This window comes from Manacus vitellinus, unplaced genomic scaffold, assembly GCF_001715985.3.
Source record: "Manacus vitellinus isolate BGI_N305 unplaced genomic scaffold, ASM171598v3 scaffold_77_pilon, whole genome shotgun sequence".
In the NCBI taxonomy this organism is placed as follows: Eukaryota; Metazoa; Chordata; class Aves; order Passeriformes; family Pipridae; genus Manacus; species Manacus vitellinus.
In genome coordinates this window covers 642,457-663,155 of record NW_021940802.1, presented here as the reverse complement: position 1 = coordinate 663,155, position 20,699 = coordinate 642,457, and the positions used below count along the sequence as shown (strand labels likewise).

The 20,699-nt window shown below is 40.4% G+C and overlaps 1 protein-coding gene across 3 annotated transcripts in view; it reads right to left on the bottom strand.

The window, feature by feature from the left end:
* Window positions 1–20,699, bottom strand: part of LOC103759955 (sodium- and chloride-dependent GABA transporter 3) — a 94,370-nt gene that overhangs the window by 35,117 nt on the left and 38,554 nt on the right. For all 3 annotated transcript variants that reach the window (XM_018084867.2, XM_018084865.2, XM_018084868.2), the window contains exon 7: window positions 11,563–11,697. In XM_018084867.2, coding sequence (XP_017940356.1) covers window positions 11,563–11,697 — 135 coding nt within the window. The remainder of the gene's footprint in view (window positions 1–11,562; window positions 11,698–20,699) is intronic.

Genomic DNA, 20,699 nt, shown 5'->3' with positions numbered 1-20,699 from the left:
TCCCCTTTCCTCATACTCTTAACCTGCCTGCAAGCCAGAAACCTCCAGTCATGAAGGTAATGGCCAGGTGGAAAGTCTTGTAGCATCTTCAACAGCCCCCAGGCACAGCTATGGAGGGCATGCAAACAAGGCCACCAGGAAGGAATTTGATGTGGCATCTCAGGGTAGGAGGACCAGCCACTGGCTTGTCCTGTGGAATGGGACAAAGGGAATTCTGTGGGTGGATGAGCGTGGCCATATCTCTGTGACTGTCAGGACAGCACTGCACTGATACAGAGATGATAACTTGGGATGTCCCAGCTGACTCTGTGTCTCAGAGTTAATTGCTGGTGAATGGGAGCTGGAATTTGCTTGGAACCAAACCAAGAGCCTGGCATCTACCCAGGATTATGTGCCAAGAACCTCCGAGATTGCTCTAGCAAGCCTAGAGTAACAGTTTATCCAATCAATCTCAGACTTTAGGATTTAAATTTTTTTTTAAAGGGGCACTTGGGATTTCTCCTTGTTCTTATTTACAAGTCAATGAGATTCCCCCTGACAGTTTAGGGAAGCTCACACCAGGTAAGGAGCTACTAACAGCATTCAACTCCAGAGTTAAAAATCAGAATGAGCGCCCTGGATAGTTTTTATAAATAAATACAAGGAGGGATGGAGAAAGGCAAAGTAAAACACCTACAGGGATAAGTTTGTCTTCTCTTCCCTGTAACAGATTTGTCTGGGGGGAGTTAGTTTGGGAAACAAACAGTGTACTCCTGAGATCCTGGGCTTATTTGAAATGCTTATCTGAGGTGTTCAGAGCTGATGTGCTGGCAAATGTTCTTCCTCATACCCAGCCAGGAGCAGAGAAAGATGTAGAGGTGTTTCCAACCCACAAACATCTTTGATGCCGTGTTTGTTCCTCAGAATCACTTCTTCCACGTTCCCCCTCCCCCTGAAGGCTGATATCTCTCATCTGCAGTGCTCAGCACAACGGGATGGCAAAAAGACAAAAAAGGTGCTGTGTTTTTGTTTATTTCTTGCCCTTTCCCACTTGCTGCCAACTCATTTAGTCTTGCATTCTTTACCTGTATATTTTAGTATTACCTCTTACTTCTATTTGCATGTCTATGACCACGTCACTGAAGTAAAAATTTAAGCCAGAGCATAAACCCCCAAACACCTAAAACTACTTCAAAACTGAACTACTTCAAAATCTGCAGGTAAGTGGTGTTATAAAAATACAAAGACACATTTATCACTGATATACCAGAACTGGAACTCATCCTAGTCAGTCTCAAAATATGCATGGAAGTAAATTACCCCTGTGTTATTCAGCCTCTGCCTCATTCACTCAAGATGAGGAATCTATGTCTGCTCTGGCTGTGGCACTGGTCATTCCAGCAAAAAGGAACTTTTTGGACCGATGCAAATGCTGGGTGAACATTTCCCTCTCCTCTGATGGAAGAACAAGCCATGTTCAATACAATGACTCTGGAGCACCTGCCTTATTGTGAAGATCAAGATACAGAACAGATCACTTTAATTTGCAATCCCTAATCCTGTGCCCCATTTTCTGCCTTCCTTCATAAAACAGTCACTCTCTGAATGCTACTTCCCCATGTAGACATTTTTCGTTGCTTCAACTGCTGCAATCATTTCCCACCCATGTTCTGCTCACTTTTGTGGATGGATAAACAAGTTCATTGAGACCTCCAGGCTGGGAAAGCACCAGCTTAGACTATACTTTTTGTGAACATCCCTTAGAGTCACCATGTGGTTTTATTATTTTACACAGAGGGATTTAGAGTATTTTAAAAGCACAGGGTTTTTTTTAGAGTGACAGGAGCTGTATACCCAACTGGCAAATTTTAGTAAACAAGCCACTCAACGTTCAGTGAAATTCTGCTGTGAGCCTGGTCCTTTTTAAAGAGAGCTGGGCAGTGGAAAACCTTGTGTTTTCCACTCTGTGTGCCACAGAGCTGGCAGAAACGTAAAGTAAAGCTGAGATCAAGACAAAAAAAGTGCTAGAATAAAAAATGCCATTTAGGAACTGCATTCAGGACCTCACTTCTTGACACGCAGGGAGCTACTGAAAATACGGATCAAATATTTAATTTCACAGGAGGATGAAGATTCAGTTTAATTTGCATTATTTGCAAATTTGTGGCAAACAGTAAAAGCATTTGGTCAAATACTGAAAGGTTATTTTGAGAACTCAAATGTTATGTCTCTGTTTTTTTAAAATGAAGCATTCCATTTTTAATTCCTAAACAAGATCTGGTTTCAAAATGTAGTAGTAGTAAAAATAACTAAAAAAACCCACCCACCTGTTAAAAATAAAAATATTTTTTAAAGATCTGGTCTGTGTGAAATGTTTTGTGGTTTTTTTTTTTCTGTTAAAATATCAGTAGGCAAACACAGAACTTTGATTCAAGTGTTTCCTGAAAAGTTCAAGAGTTGACCACAAACGAGTGAAAGATCAGTGAACCTTTATCACAAACTGCATCAACACCTCGTGATTTCCTGCCAAGTTTGTAACACGTTTGCTCAATGCATTTTTATTGCCTCTCTCTCTGCAAGGGTTGGACACTTCTTTCCCCTTCTCTTTATCTCCATCCCTAAATTGAAGCAGCAGTGTTGGGCTGGCACTGGTGTGACAAAGCCTCTCTTCTCCAGTGGCACGAAAAGCTACTCCTGCAGCCAGGATTTTGCTGCAAATGGTCACAGAATGCTCAGTTTACTGAGCCTCGGTGTTTAAAGTAGCTGTCTACAAACATCCATATGGGGAAATATGTTAACAGATGGAAATTAAGGCTGTGAACACAGTTAAGGAAGATACCTCTAAAAATATTAATGACCTTCGCAGGAATTCCTGGAATTGATGTTAAATTCTGGAATTTAACATCAGCACATGAGAATTTATGTTAGAAGAAAGAATACAAACTGTATCCCCAAGTCATGCAGAATCTGACATTAAGAAAACACATTGATATCTCATTTTATAATTTATCTTCGGGGCAATTTTCATGACATAACTGTAGTGTATATAAACATTTTAAGGCAGAAACAAGTAATCAAAGCTTGGTAAAGCAGTTCATAGTCAACCCAACTTCAATGACCTAAGGAAAAACCACACTAATACAATTAAGATCTTTATCTGTAAGGAAGGGATTAGTCAACAATTCAGCACAATGGAGAGCATCAGAAAGTCACGGCTGCCAACACACACATCTCCCCATCTTCCCAATTTGCTCTCCTGGATCTGGATCCTGGTTGGTGACAGTCCAGGATGGGAGAAGCAGCTCGTTTTCCCACATCCATTAGGGCAGTGTGCCAGCAAGTGTCACCGCTCGCCTCCCACCTCCTCTTCCCAGCTTCCCTCTCCTCGCTTTCTATCCCTTTTTTCTCTCTTTCCCACACTTCCCCTGCAGTAAATCACATATGTGTGCAGAGTGTTGTACAAACTAAGTGCCAGTGGGTACAAAGAGCCTGACAGGAAGAGGGAAGAGCAGGAAGAGCCTCGGGAAGGCACGTGTGTGTGGCTGTGAGATGCCCACACAGCAGTGCCCACCCTGGGAGGAGGCACCTGAGCTGTTCCTTTCTGCCTCCTGGATTTCCAGGAGTTCAGAGAATACCTTCAGGGGAAAACTTTAGTACCCCTGAGGAAAGAACCTGTTAGCCCCACTCCATTTCCTCAGCAGCCCAAGGTAGGCACCTTTCCAGGCTCACAGCCAATCCCTACAGTGGCACCTCTCCAAGGGCAGGTTATAGGCTGCACACACTACACTTCTTTGCCAATGCTTGCCCAGCCTTTTTGTTGGACTGTTTTGAGAATTCAACTGTTATGCCATTTCTAGGATGGAAATAAAAAGAGCCTCAAAAATATCAAGGGGATTAGAAAGCATTTTTTTTGGTACAGGTCTTCAAATAATAATCTTTAGGAATACTCAGTTTTTTAAACAGTAAATCACAGATTTTCTGCAAGCTGCACATCATTCCACTAGTGTAGTAATCTCCTCCTTTACTTTTTTCTCTCGTTCCTCTGGAATAACAGGATTAACAAGAATCCTATTAGCAATCCTTAAAATAACTAAATATTTCCAGTGCCTCTATTTCTCTGGCATCATAAACCCACTTGTGACTGTCACAGAAGTAGCATGGAATATTTATTTGCTTCACTTACTGACTCACTGTGTGCAAGCTCCCCTCTTATTTCCTCATTTATATCCATATATCACTTTGCATTTTTTGTACCAATTTTTAATTTCGTCTGGATCACGTATTTTTAACAACAGCTTTTCTCTTCCTAGAAGAATTAACTTCTAAAGGATGACAGGATGAAGTCATTGGTAGTATTTATAATTCTTTAAATGTTCCTGAGGATGTTATTTAATTTATGCACCAACTGGCCCTTCAGGTTTCACTAGTAGTTCTTTTCAGGTGCCATCATGAAAACAGGGAAAAATCTCCACCTGCTATGCCAATACACTGCCTTAATGTGTGGATCCTGTCTCCCTCCAGTGGCACATCACACCAGCCATAAAGTCTAATATTAAGGTGCAATTAGAGCTTCTCTGAAACTCAGATGATGTCTCTCCATTGCCAAGGTTGCTAAGGGGTTGCAAGGATAGCTGGAAGAGATTCCATGTGGCCCAAAAGTCCCTGAGAAATTACAAAATGACCCCATTCTTTCAACAAGTCCCTTCTCACTTCCAAAACCTGCTCTTGCCTGCTCAGCTTGCTGTTACTTGGGTAGCAATAGCAAAAAACACAAGGAGAGAGCACGGGGAGGAGGAGGCAAACTGTTTGTTCAGGGCTTGGAATAACTCCCCAAAGCAATAACTAGACTTCAGAAAGCACATTTGCTCCATAAAAATTAATAGTCACAATATTATGCTGCTGAGGTGTGGAAAGACGTGGAGTGTTCACTCACACACCCCAACAGAACAGCAATGATACAGGAAATTTAGATCATGCCTTTCCCACAGCATGTTTAAATAGACCCAAAACCTTTGCAGTGCCACAACTCATGTGGTGAGCAAATACTAAGGTGCTCCAGGCATCACAAAGAGTCATTTTCTGTCACAGGAAAAGCCCCCAGATGTTTTCATCCCATCCTTTGGAAATGCATGTTCCCAATCCCTAGAATGCAGATTCCCTGCCAGGGAACACTGTGGATGTGCCTTTGAGCAGGGGAAATGTGATGTGCTCTCAGACTTGCCCTTCAGGCTTTCTTTGGGAAAAATGGGAACAGAATCCATCCCAGGAGTGATTTATGGCCTTGTTGAGCATCTCTGCAATTTCCTGGTCTTCCTGCTCTTTAAAACCACATAAACAATCTGTAATGCAAAAGCTGTAGTTCAAAGTAAATGAAATAGTTCCTCATTGTGGAGATTATAAACTGCATTGTAGGGTAAAATGTTTCTGAGCATTTTACTGGGCTACATCTGGACTTCCCTTATCATTTCAAACCTCAGTAATTTGTAATGATGGTGTGAACAGCAGAGTTGGAGAAAGAATTCATGCTTTTTCCAGTTTACATTTTAAAAGTTTGGGTAGAGATTTCCTGCCTAACAGCAACACAAGAGCCTCACAATCAGCAGCAATACTTTTATCCTTTCACTGAAAGAATGGTTTGAAATTTAGTGTCCACATCAAATGGACAAAAGACTGTTCAAAGTGGGAGTTCTACTTATACAGATAATAAATTCAGCTGAGGATTTTCATACTTTCAGCCCTTGTAGGGCGTTTTGCTGGTTTTTAAATTTACTGCAACTCACGTGTGTGTATCACAATTGCCTGGTTCAGAAAGTCAATACCTGATGAAACAAAGAGCACAGAGAATGGGCAGAAACTGGTGGGAAAAACAAGAGTAAATTCCAAAACTTTTAGTAGAATTGCAGGAGTGTGATGGGAACTGGGCATTCTCCTCTCATTGCTATTTTATACCAACTAAATGTTGGGGTTTTTTTAAAAAACAAAAGTGCACAAAATCTTATTACAGTCAAATTGGTGAAGGTAGGACTAGACTCAGAGATGCTAAAAGCATGGTAAGATTTGGGACCTGTGACCTGCCTCTGAACCACTTTTCCAAGGACTATGCCTAAAAACTAGGCTGACTATCTACTGAATATAACCCATGAAGCAGATTTCTAATTAGACTACACATTTTTCACTTAGGGAATCATGGAACCATTAAGGTTGGAAGAGACCTCTAAGATCATTACTTATCATGTTTCAAAACAATAAAAGTATCCCAAAATTCTCCAGCAATTAGGCATCATTTCATTGCCAACATATGAAAATTCCCAGGTTTCTGTTTTAAGGATCAGGATGCTTAGATGCAGTTCAGGTCAAAAATCCACTACTCAGGAATCTGTGCAGTTCCCTTGATTTTCTGAGCATGAAATCACCCAAAAATAAAATCAAAATTTCTTCTACAATATTTTTTCTTCACTTTTAAAGAAAGCAGAGAGACTTAACAGTTACGTTTCAATGTAGCATTTGCTCCAATTTCGAAGGCAGGAAGGATTTTCCTCTGCCTTTGGAAAAGGCTTCCTTGGCCTCGAGGTGGCGATAGGATTGTGGGAGTCGCTCGATTCCAAGGCTGCAAGTCCTAAATCTGAATCACTCTGGGTCATTTCTTCTTGCCGAGGTAACTCAGCATTCCCAGACACCGGAAATTAAAAGTTGAGGGAAGAGAAATTCTCCGGTGCTTTTCCAGTTTGGATTTTCAGATCAGGATTTAAGAAAATATTACCTCTAGATCTGTATAGTATTCCCAAATGTCTCTCACTTATGTATATTGTAATCAGCCGAATTGGAAAGCAATCTTTTCCAGCTTCAGCAACTTTTTAAAAGTAGAATTTTATGTAGATGCTGAAACATACTAGGATCATGCTAAGGAGTAAATAACTAGCAAAATAAACTCATGCTAATATAAAAATTGAGGAGTACATAAGGAAAAATACAATCTTCAGGAAAAAAACATGCATTTATTCCAAGTTATTTTTTACCAATAAAAAAAAAAAAAAGTGTTTTCTCTAAATCAAATATCCAGTACACTAACATGTCTCTACAAACACACAGACTATGAAAAGTTAGCCTAAGTGCCACACAGAAAAATGCAGGAAGAAATCATGTTTTGAGCCAGAGGGCAATGTAGGGAAGAAAGTCACCTTTGTATTATAAATCTGTTAAGTGTAAGGCCTTTTAAGGTTAGGTTGATGCTCATTGTTGTGCATTTGTGTTTTGGTTCTTATTTTCGAGAAGGAAGGTCCAGTGAGCTACAATGCAGACAACCGAATTTCAAATTTATGGAAGAAGTCCTTCTGGAAGCCATTTTCCAATTGGGTAGGAATGCCCACAGAAATACCTGGAAGCCCTGCAGAGCCACATGCACAGTCATGGCTACCTAAGAGTGAACTCTCATAGCTGAAGTATTGCAGCATTCTACCTTCAGAAATTTTATTGCAATTTTAACACTTTCCCATTGTAAACAAAAGATCAGAGAAATATCAGATCTATTCTACCTCTCATGGTTCCCAATTTCCTGTATTTTATATGTAATTTGGCCTCAGTCATCATGTTTAACATTCACATGAAGGTGTATCAGAGAGAAAGGGCAACCTGTGTTCTTCCCACATAGAAATGTAAACTTGTTCAAGGTTTTGGTAAGCACCAACTTGTTCAGAGGAGTGTGCAAGTCTGTCTGTGTTGACATGCCCATCCCTACAGCTGCTCTCACGAGAATCTTCATTAAAACAATACATATTTTTAACTAAAAAAGAGAGTAACTCAGCCAATAAACATGAAATCTCTATTTGCCTTCTCATTTTAAGAATTCACTGCTACAGAAGAGTTTAAAGTTACATGAGTGTGTTTTTCCATATCATTGTCCAACTTCCCGATCCATCAAACTGGTATGTCTGCTAGTACTAGACACATTTAACCTCTTCCATGCACAAATGTTTGTAAAATCCTATCACAAAGAGTCAAATGCTTTCCCAAAAAAAGGAGCATTGGGCACCACACACAAGTACAGCTACATATTAAGTGACTTAAATCTGTTGAGGGACAACCAGAACCATACTCTGAGTCAGACTTGCATACAAAAACCATAACAATCCGATTAATTTGATAAAGTCCTTCTTTTGTGTGAGTTATAACTCGGGAAAGATCCCATATTTAAGCTACAAACAGCACCTGTATCATCCAGATTAAGGGAGAGGGATGTATTTCAAGGCAATTTGAGCATGAAAGCTATTGAGACCTTAGTGTTGATGAAGCAAAGCATTTCTGGGGCTTAAATAGAGCTTGGGGCTGTTAATGCTTCCTCTGTTACAACAAAAAATGATTGGGATGAGCTCTACAGACACACAAGACAAAAGCTGGCATTTTCAGACTGTCTGCTGAAGAGATAGAATATAAAAATGAAATGGAGAACACGGCACTGGAGAGCTGAGAGGGACTGAAAAGGCAGATGAATAGCTGCTCACAAAGCTCTAACAAACTGTGAAATGCAAATTACGCAAAGACAGAAGATTCAAGAACTTCAAACTAAAGTGAGCCTCGGAGAGAAACTTAATTTATTTGATCCACAGCAAACAGAGCTGGCACTGGGGTTCAAATACCACTCTCCTAATGCAGACACAGTACCCCTGGAAAGGGACTGAAACAGGCCTCCAGCTGAAGAGGAAAACAGCCTCTGATACTACACATGCTTTAGGCTTTGATATTGTGGAGTAAATAAAAAAAAAACAGTAAAGATGGAAAGAAGCACAAATCTCAAGGTTATTTCAGTTGTCCTATACGTGCTTCTTGGCAAAAAGCTCAAGGACCAATTCAGAAAAGGCTTGTGGAATGGGGGGGTTATTCAAATATTTTGAGTTTGAACATTAAGTTCTACATTTCCATAAAATGGAAAATGTCTCTATATCTATCTTGTTAGCACTAAAAGCTGCAATAAACCTAACCAATGCTGTTTTACTGCTGTTTTTTAATGAAAAGAGTTGTGCTAAATTCTATTTTTATGACCGAAAAGCTAAACTTCCTTTATTTCTTGAAAACTGACCGGAGATCCCACCCACGATTCTGAAACCTTCCTTCAAATATTGAACTTCAAAATATTTCCGTTTTGATGGAATAGCCTTTTCCCAACGCCAAAACAACTCTCTAAAACCAATTCAGCCTGCGTCAGTGTTCACCATCTCAGTTACGGTGCGTTTTACTTCAGCTTCTTTCCTGCTAAAAGGTGCTTAAAATACCGCGGCTGAAGTACAGCAACGTGGCACTGAACTGGAGGAGGAATTTGGCTCGTTAAAGCACCCACTGAGCGTTCCCAAAAGGCATTTTAGGGAATTTAGCTGAGCTATATGTGTGGGACAAGCAGAGACACACACACACGTGTCTGAAGTGTTTTGTGCTTCCCAGACTGCTACACTAATGCTGTGTGTTTTGCAGATTGTCATGGTAACGACATACTTCTTTACAAGTGGAAACAGGGTGGTAAATAGGCATATAAACCCCCCTTGTAGCTGACAATAATGTCCCTTAAGCTTGCATGCCCTCCTTCAATGACAAACAGAAGGAAGGGTGGCAGTGGCACGTGAAAAATCCACACTCAGGGCAAAATCCTGTTAACAGGGCCCTTGTCCACCACTGCAAAAGGGAAGGAACCAACACTTAGGATGTAAGAACTGCCTCCTGTTCGTACAAGGAAGTGCATTTGTCCTACAAGGAAAGGCTGAAAAAACTGGGGTTGTTCAGCCTGGAAAAGAGAAGGTTTAGGGGTGACATAATTGTGGCCTTCCAGGACCTGAAGGGAGCTACAAGAAAGATTGAGGGAGAGAATTTAGAAGAGCATGTAGTGACAGGACAAAGGGGAATGAATGGCTTCAAATTGAAGGAGAGTAGGTTTAGACGAGATATTAGACAAAAATTCTTCCCTGTGGGGGTGGTGAGGCCCTGGCACAGGTTGCCCAGAGAAGCTGTGAATGCCCCATCCCTGGAAAGTGTTGAAGGCCAGGCTGGACGATGCTTGGAGCAACCTGATGCAGTGGAATGTGTCCCACCCACAGCAGGGTGGTGGAATGAGATTGTCTGTAGGGTCCCTTCCTATCCAGGTCCTTCCAGGATTCCACACCAGGCTGAGAGACTTTGCAGGTGGAACAATGACCACGGTGTGGCACAAAAGAAGGGCACTCAGTGCCACTCCTGGTTAAGGCAGAGGGTGACTTCAGCTCTCGGAAGACACAGTGGGTCAAACACCAACTGCAGAAAACAAACCAATGCCACCCATGGTCTCAGAGAAGTTTATGACAGAGGAATTTCTTGTCTCAGGCACAATGACTTCAGACACTTGGGGGTCAGTTGAAAGTAGACTGACTCCAGTCTGAATCAATGTTCTGTTGCAAAAAAATAACTGGGATTGTGTCAGAGAATCCTGTTGTTTTCCTCTGGTACAGTGCTAATTTCTCAGGTGCCCTGGGGCCACCTCTAAGCAAGCTGGACATTGGAAATCTGCTGCTCAAACACCACTTCCAAAGCCCTTCTCTCACTTCCCACCTGTGCTGAATGTTGTTGAAGCCAAAAGAGGCAACCTGATTAATTTTTCAACTAAAATGTTCAATATTTTAAATGAATCTTTTACTTTTTGGTTGTTTTTTTTCTTCTGTAGAAATGTTACCGGCTTAAAGCAAACTTTACACAAATCAGCCATTTCAGAAACTTCAAGGAAAGGGTCCCCCCCTATTGTCTTTTGCAACAAAATACACATTTGCAGTAAGCAGAGACAAAAAAAAAAGAAATTATGCTGACACATTTTCATTAAGCAGATTAAAAAAAATTCATTTTGACAAATATTCCCAAATTCCTTTCTATCTCCACCTCAGGATCTATTTAATATTGTAATAGCCACAGGAGCAACACTGTGTAATGTCTTCTACATTGCCAAACCAGATAAATAAAATACTGTCTGCAATGTCTCAGGTTCTACAGAGATCTTGTAATGTTCCCTCTTCAATATCAGACAAATTATTTATAGTAACTGTTTTATTTTACTTATCTATCACTGGGAAAAAACCAACTTAATCCATTATTTCCACGTTCAACTCTACTCTGGAAACAACAAAACAGGCAGAGTTCCTGGTTTGAGTATTTCATTCCTCTTTGGTTGCATGTAGAGACATCTACTTCAAAGACAGCAATCAGCTCAATTAATAAGTTCTCTGCTAATCTTGACTGCAATTTAGATTTGGAATGAGCAAAGAACCATAAAATGGTTAAGTTTCAGTTAAATCTATTCCTGTTCAACACATAGCAACGCTCTTTCCCCTCAGTAGCAGAAGCACCAACTGCAACTGCACAGTTCTGGAGATTCTCATTTATCAACCAAGGTACTTTACAACTCAAAAAGTAAAACACACCCAAGCAGTGATGGATTTAAAGCCTCATCCACATTTCTGAACCTCCAACTATGAACCACTATCCAGCAATCACCTGTGTTCAAACTTCAAAATCAAGAAACCCTTGCAAGCTTTTCCCAGTCAGAGAGGCAAATAAATCCATGGACCATGATCCTACCTGTGGGTCAGAAAGCCGAGAAATGTCAGGGTACAAGTAGAATTTTATCCCCTCGGAAGCACCTGGTAACGTTACTCCACGAATCAGGAGGATCATCAGCATGATGTAGGGGAACGTGGCTGTGACATATACAACCTAGTGAGAAGAAACAAACTTTAGAGAAATATTTTCTTCCAACTGCAACAAAACTTCAGTTCCACACCCATTTGGCCATTAGATTAAAAAAAAAAACAAAACTCAAGTTCTTTTCTGGTGGAATTTGATGCTTTGTCCTCCAACATATTCCTTTCTGAATTCTTTAAGTCTTGTAGGAAAGATCAATACTTTTTTTTTTTACAGAGAGATTGGGAAACTCTCTAAGTATATTATTTACCCTCCCTTGGTGACAAGTGACCAGATGCTCTGCTATTACTATCCCACGTACTATTCCAAACATAGGTACAGGGAAGTGGACTCATAAGAGCAGTTAAATAATTATATATGTTATAGAACAATACATGGTAATCACTAAACTGTCTACGTGCCTGTGCTTGAGGAATAAACATTTCAGCAAGCCTAAAGGACCATTGCTATGTATCTCTCCTTGAGATTTGTTAAGGGAAACTTCATCACACAAAGCACCTTCAGGCAAAATTTCTGAGGTGCTCAAGCCCAGCAATTTCTGTTTTCACATATATGGCCCTTGTTGTATTTTTTTTTTTCCAGAAATCAGTTTATTCTCTACATGAGGAATGACTGAGTTTTTCTGGAAAGCTGCAAGAAGTCATGTTTTCCCAAGGAAAAATGGAGCAGACTTAGTCCCATTTTACAGTCAAAAACCTGAGAGCAGTACCTGGCTGTTCAAACTCAGGGATGGATTCAATGATAAATCCCATGTCACTATAAATATTTCTTTAAATAATAACTACCTTAAAATTAAATCTCCACAATTCTTTATAGCAGAGTAGGTGTAACTATTGTAATGTGAGATGATACTCTTACACATCTGCCTTCCACAAGCCAAAATTACTTAACATGCTGCAAGAAGGGGAGAAATCATTTGGTGAAAAATACAACCCTGAAAAATATGCATTTTAAATTCAAAAGTCTCATGCCTGTGTGAATGAAAGCCATACATCAGAGAATGGACCTATGAAAGTGTTCTTCAACACATTTTCATAACTAATGAGCTGAAATCTGATTTTCAGACCATGCTGAGTATTTAACCCCAAACACGAAATGATCTTGTGGGCAGGTACACCCAGAAATGGAGGAACTTAAAATCAGAAGAGATATTTAGACACTTCACTCTCACTGACTTTAAGCATCTACTTATCTTTCAGGTGCCTTATCCCTTTTGAAAACACAAACCATCATTTTCCCAGGAAATGCAGCCCACCATTATAATCCTATAAGGTCTCAGGCAGCTGAATTGATGAATTCCTAAATCAATACAATGGCAGATGGAAAGTTTTATCCCACTGCCCACATTATTGACTATTAGTGGAAAGGCAAACTGATCCGGCTGGCTGAGTTCAAATAGAACTTGTCTCTACACATTTGAGTTTCAAATAAAAACGGATCATCAGGCAATGAGAACTAAAAAAGAAATACCCAGAATGGACATGGTCCTGCTCTGAGTCTTATATTGGGTGGATAGGACGGTGTAGCCACTAATGGTTCTCATGTTTCTGTATTTAGTCCTTTGCCAGCTGTTTTTTTTTTATACTTGTTTTAAATCAATAGTTGCTTTTAATAGAGGGTAGTCAACAGACACATATATTTGATGACATTAAAGGTATTGCACCTGAATATCAGTGAAAACATTTCCTTGTGTGTGTGCTTCATTCACCACCCTGGTGTGCAGCACATCTCCTGCTGCCTTGTCCATCCCACCACTGCCTTGAAAGGTTTCACCAGAGCCAACAGATTGCAGTCTTGCAGAGGCACATTTCTGCCCAGGTTCCTTAGGGCATATTTCCTCACTCAGCTCGATCAAGGAAGAGCCCAAACCACTCACCTCTGTACCCAAGAGAGGTCACGTGAAGGGATTTTTGTAATCCCGGTCTGTAATCCAGGTTTGCAGAGTCAAACACCTCTGTTTGCTTTTCCAAATGCCTTCCCCAGCCCATCCACACCTTACTAACATTGCAAGTGCTACAACCACAACCTCTAGGGTTTTTTTTGCCTTCAGGGTAGTTCTGCCTCAGCTTTAGAGCATTGAAGACTCTCCCTTCCTTTGTGGTTGCCATGCAGAAAGGGGATACAAATACAGCTCAATTGGCTCAGTATTTCTGGCCATAAATACCAATGAAGATACCCAGAACAATGAAAGAGATACCAAGGAAGTACGTGTGGGAGAGACACACCCTTCCCCAGCCAGCTGACAGGGCTGACAATTTACTGGTGTTGATGTTCACACAATTAATGAGGCTGCAAAAGTGCAGCTTGTCTTGCACTGTCACAGGTAAGTTCCCTGAGTTCAGAGGGAAGAGAAGGCACCACTTGCAGGCCGTGTTGGAGTCTCCCAGTAATTCCATTGCATGGGTTCTCATTTTCTCATGCATTCCAAGAGCTCAGGAGGTGAGGGAGGATGGGGTGTTTTCAAAATCAGGGCCATTATTAGTATCATCATCACATCTGTAGGCATTAAAAGTTTCCTGAATTGTTCTCTTTTCTTTCAACACATCGAAGCTCTCTGAATATCAATGTGAACACAACTGTTTCTAATTACACTGCATCCTGTTTTAATTGACTTTAATTGCTTGCTATGTTAATTTGCATCCCAATACTCAAACTGCTTTTTTTAAACCCTTGTCAGAGCAATGCCAACGTTGAAGCAGTTGGAAAGAAAATAAAAATTTCTGGCGTGCTGGTTTTTGCACCGAGTTCTCCTTTGCAATGTCGTTGAAAGACAAGTTTACAAAGATATTTAGACATACAAATGTGTGGAAAGGCACCTACAGGGACACCTAACCACTCTTAACTCTACTAAGGTGCTTAACTGAAAGTGCAGTAAGATCAAAGATCCTGAGAATAGATATTTCATTCGTGAGTTTTAAGCATCAAAGTATAGGAAGCAAGTTGAGTACTGGAAGTTTAAATAGCAAAACTTTAGGAGACTTAGATGTCTGTCTCACTCGACATTAATTGTATAGATATTTAGGTACCTTTGCAATGATTTCACAAGTGAAGCACCATAAAGATCACGAGAACTGAAGGAGGTGCCAGTTTCAATCTTTCCACACCTAAGTATCTTTAAAGCACAGATGTGTGCACAGGTTCACATGGCTCCTGGGGCTGCTGAACTTCTTGCCCCAGATGAAAAGGTGCTTTCCTGAATACTCCGGAAATTTTCCTGAATACCCCAGCCAGGGGTTTGAGTGAAGGTGAGAAAATGAAGAAGAAATACATGATGGGAGGAAGGAGGAAGCCCTGCAAGCAATGAATTGAGCCACGAGCCCACAGAAATCTAAAAACCCCAACACAGATTTCTCTGGCTAAAGCTGCTCCAGAGCACAGCAGCCTCAGGTTCACACACTCCCTCACAGCAACTTCAAAGCAGGAAATAGGAAAAGTAGTGAACTTTAGTCCTTTGCTTGGCTCATGCTGAGAACACACCTGAACTAGAATTCCATGACCAGAACATAACTTTGAGGCTGGGAAGCTGAGGGAATTCTGTCCTACCAGCTGCAATGTTCAAGTCCCTTTGCACTATAGCAAACTGACTGCGCTTTATAAATGGAATAATAGTTCACTTGATGCTTCAGAAAAATCCCAGCTTGCTAATCTCCTACCCCTAAAATCCTCTATTGCTCCATCAGGCTATAAACACAGGTAGTATCAAAGCAGGAATTGTCAGTGATTTGCCTTAAATAATGTTAAATAATGACTGTATATGAACATATATGGAAAATACAACCTGACCCCACACCCCCCTCATCCTTATTTTTCACTGAGCGTTTTCAGCCTGCTGTCATTTAGCCCATGGATTTAGTGACACTGTGACCATGGAGAACCAGACTGAAAGCACCAACATCTGGTGTCTGTGTAGACACACTTTGATATCACCAATTTGGGCATGATTTCCATCGAAATTTTAAAAGTAGTCCTACATGCCACAGTCAACCCAGACATCTTGGCTCCACTAATATTTGCCACTTTCACAAATTCTAACGTCCTAGATGTTTAAGAGTAGATGAGAAGGCTATAAAACATTTTGTTTTTCAAATGCCATGGTATCCTGTGAAATGTTCCACCCAGCACAAAGGGGCTTTTGCTGGTCTGACTCTACATACAAATGCCAACTGAAAAGAGATATTTTCCACATTAATTGGATCTACAAGAAAAATTGTGTAAAGCAGTATAAAGGAATTATTTACAAGGTTTTAAAAAAGCATGTCAAAAGGGAGAAAAACATTCAAGATCAACCTGTGTTTTAAAGTTAAGACTTCATATGCAGAAAAAGAAACTAAAAGGAAAACCCAACAGACACCAGGTGAATGGATTTGTATAACTGGGAGGGGGTAGGGGGATAGAATCAGCAAAATGGCTGTTTTTTCTGTTTTCTCTTTGTGTTTTATGGGCTTATTCAGCATCATCTTCTGTTTGTCATCTTTGTTTATCCACAGAGGGAATCTTTCTCCAGAATAATCTAGTAAACCATCCTTTAACCAGATTGCCTATAAACTGCAGAATTTCTTCTAAATTACTACTGACTCATGTGTGAATGCAGACAGCTTCACTCAGAGCAGAAATAAATTCAAAAACCAACAGCTCAGAAAATTTAATGAGATCTGAGAGCTGAGAATAAGTATCAAAGTAAGCAAAAATCAGTGGGAATGTGAGATGAGCCAGAAAATAAGGGCCAGGAGAGGACACTTAGTGAAGGGGTACAATAACCTTGTTAAATGCACAGTGATCACAGGAAGCAAAAAATTCTACATGAAATAATAAGAGCAGAAAGGAATATACACACCACGTTGAGGTCATTGGCTGGGACACATCAAAATTGGTACCTGTCAAAGCTCTGCAAGGCCTTATTTTTATCCACATGGTGATGAAGCCAATAAACAGGTGACTAAAAGCCTGAGTCACACTAAAACACTTTCTTTTACAATGAAATGAAAGCTTCACTCCCAAATTCATTGAGTCACTAAAAACAAATATCTACATTCTATTTCATTTTGATTTGACATCCTTTTTGCTGAATGCGTGGGAGATATCTCCAGAATGAAAAATGCTTTAACAAGTAGAAATCATTATTTAGAAGCTTTAATACCACTTTAAAAACGGGCGAAGAAAAAGTTTTCTGTGCTTTTTTTTTTGCAGCAAGGATTATTCTTTACGTTGGGTCTGACTTTAAACACTTTTCAGCACTTCCCAAATTCCATTCTGCTTTCAAAAAAAAAACCTGCCTTCCTGCAGTCAGAAGTTCCAAAAGGAGGGGAAGAAAAAGTATGGTGAAGGGCTGAGCCAGAAGTGCTCTAAAATAGCCTCCACCTGACCAATCCAGGAATACTGGTAAAAAATTGGAAATCAGTGAGAAAGCACCAAAGGCAGACAGCATCCAGGCACTGCAGCAGCTCACATTCCCAGCTCATTGGAGTGAACAATTCCCTCAGATGATGAGCTATTTCTCCCCATAAGTATTCCTTAAGCAGCGTCAAGTTTTCTAAATATTTGTTGCTTGAAACTATTTCCCAGCTAATTACCACAGCTGCTTGCCCAGGACCATTAAAATCAAGATCTGTCTTTGTTCTGCTAAAATTGCTCTTCTAGCTTGTTGGTTCTTTTAAAAAGGTCTACAGGCCTCCTATTTAATCAAAAAATATACTGTCTAGACCAAATGCAAAGACGGACTCTGGTATATTTGGGTAAAAATTCTCTAATGAACAGATCCTGCCCCACAACATTCATTTGTGGACTACAAGAACAGATTTTCCCTCCATGCAGACATATTCAGAAAAGCCGAATTATGGGGGCCAGAAGACCCAAAATGCCTATATAACATGTAGAAGCAGATAAAATTATCACATCATTGAAATTAATTATGTGAGCACCTGCATTTAAGCACTAAATAATGGTAAATGCAGATACCCAGATTCTTTCCTGATACATTCACAGCTTAATAATGACCTAATCACTGACAAATAATGTGCCAACAGCTTCTAAAAATGTGGGAGTGATCATAACAGTGGGCTGGATCCTGAAAGAATGTCTTTAAATCACAGTTCCTTGTATTTCAAGAATCCGCTACAGTCTGAACAGGCCTTGGTCAAATTCATAGTAAAATTTGATTCAAGGCATCAAGGAAATTATAGAATATGCTGATCTGGAAGGGACCCACAAGGATCATTGAACTCCAACTGTTGGCCCTGCACAGGACACCCCAAAAATCCCTGAGGGCATTGTTTAAACATTCCTTGAGCTCTGGCAGCCTTGGGGCTGTGCCCACTGCCCTGGGGAGCCTGGGCAGTGCCCAACCACCCTCTGGGGGAAGAACCTTTTCCTAAGATCCAACCTGACTCTGCCCTGGCACAGCTCCAGCTGTTCCCTTGGGTCCTAAGAAAAAGTTTCACTTTATTAGAGTAAAGCTCTTAGGAGACTATTTATATGCTTACCCTAAGTTTACAAACTAGTGCAGAGGTTTTCAGTAGTTTTTGGTGGCTCTGCTCTGATATGTAGATAAAGATTCACCGGTGAATCCCACTAACTCTGCCAGCCTAAAAACAGGGACACAGCCTGAACTGAGAAAGTGCAAGACTTTTTGGACATACTGTTTCATTAATGCCATTCCATTTTTGCTGTTATTAAATGCTAAAGTAGGAAATCGGGAAGACTTAACTTCCTAGTAGGAAGACTACTACCTACAGTAAATACAACTCAGAGGACTCTCGGGAGCTCAGTGCAATAACCTCCATCCTCCAAGTGCTTCCTCAGCCTCCAAAATTTATCAACATTAATCCTACACTTACCAACTGCCTGAGTGTCCTCAGAGGAGTTACACTGATGAATAAAATAAAGGCTGCAACACTTCTCAACACCAGCATGCCAAAGAGTGTGCTCTCCATTAGTTAGAAAGTGTGTTTATTACACTGTTAACACGCTGCTAATGCAAGAATTCCAACAGTTGTAAACACAGTGTGCCCAAAATAATTCTGTGAAGCGAGTGGAGGTTTGCAGTGTCATTTTTAAATGCAGAAAGTTGCAGAGAACCTTTAGCAAAATGAGCACTAGAACTTGGCAAGCAGACACAGCTCTAGCAGTGTAAATACAAAAGCAGCAAGCTGTGGGTACAATTATTGTCCCTGGGACGTAGAGAGTGGGGTGTATTTTGGTTAAGAGGGGTGTAAGTTTTGGTTTTGACAGTTTTTCTACCCTGAAGAGGCTTGAATTGAAGTTGATTATTGAAGTTCATTTATCTCCACCATAAATGGGCTAGCCTAGAACTAGAATGGCAAATGAAATAATGGCACCCTCTAACTGTAATGTTTTGGCTTTTTTTTAACAATCAAGTGCACAAAGAGGAAGAGGTGCCCTCTGGTTGTGGGCAGGGAGAGGAGGAAGGGAACCTCAGCATGTTGGCTAAAGCTCATCACTGCAAGCCAAGTGTTTATGTCGAGCTCACATCAAGTAGGGAATTTGCAGAGCCACAAATACCTCGAAATTAAAGACTGCTATTTAATCAAGTAAAAATGAACTTTAAAAAAAAATCAGTCAGGAAGAATTTTAAATATAAATTAGGGCTAATTAATCAACTGAGGGGTTTTTTTTTTCTGTTTTATAAAGGTCTTTAAAATGTTCAAGCTTTTATAAATCAAAGCTGTTCTTCTCCAGAACCTTGCAGGGTTTTCAGACCTCTGAACGCCATCTAGTTTGCTTTTATACACAACAGATACTGATATTAATTACACATATGTACAGAAGCCTTCATTTTGCTTAAAAAATGTTTAATATGGGATGACTAATTCTTCATATAGGACAACCCCACTTCTGTGAAAATAATTTCCAGTGGGTCAGAATTATCCCACATGAGCACCTGTATATCCAGTTGTGTTACTGATTTTACACAGGCAAAAATGGGAGACGAATAAGGCACCACATGAATTTAAATTCTTAGTTACTCTAAAAAGACCTTGCAGTTGTCACTGCAGGCACCACTGATTAGGTTCTGACATATTCTAAAAGCATTTGATCTCTAAAGTAGATAAGATGCAAGGGTCAGAACAGGACAGGAGATGATTTTTCCTGTCACTCCAAAACGTGTAAGATCTTAAATGTGCAATGGAATTAACTCAGAGTTTTTGGCCAACTCATTTTTCCTACCCAAAGAACAGTAAAGAAAAAAACATAGAGATTTACAAAAAAATTTGTTTCTTGTTCTGCTTGATTTTCCTCACTTGTCTTTAAAGAAAACCTCAAACAAACAGTAACAACAACAAAAGAGATACCCCCAAATGAACACCACCACTGATGAAAAAAGGATGCAGTCTGGGAGGTGGATAAAATTCTACAACTAAAAAAAGAGTACAGGTGAGTTTTCCCAGCTAGAACTCCTCCTTCAGGTAGCCACAAAAGGTAAAAGGTGTCAGCCAGCAAAAATCATTATATTGACCAGAGTCTACTATTGCCACACAGGCCTTGACTGGCAAGGAGATGAGGAGGCACTATGGGCAGCACAGGAGAAGTCAGCAAATAAATGCATGATACTATAAATAATTGCAAATGTTAAACACCTGAAACATCAATACAATAGGAATGTATCGAAATGTATTTTGAAAACTGAATGCATTTTGAGATGTGGTCTATCAATATTCCAAATTTAATCTTGTGCAGTAAATGATGGGGGGGGAAAAGTGATTTGTAAACTGGCAGGCAAAGAAGGTATCCCTGTGGCACACTCAGAGCTTTTCTTTCTTTTGATAATTTTTGTAATCATGGAACTGGAGAAGGCTGAGGTCAGACCTCAGCACAGCCTGCAGGGGCAGAGGAGGGGCAGGGACTGAGCTGTGCTCTGGGGGGACCAGGGACAGCAGCCAGGGAATGGCTGGAGCTGTGTCAGGGCAGGCTCAGGTGGATTCAGCAAAAGGTTCTTCCCCAAGGCTGGTTGGCACTGCCAGCCTCCCAGGGAGTGGGAGCCCAAGGCTGCCAGAGCT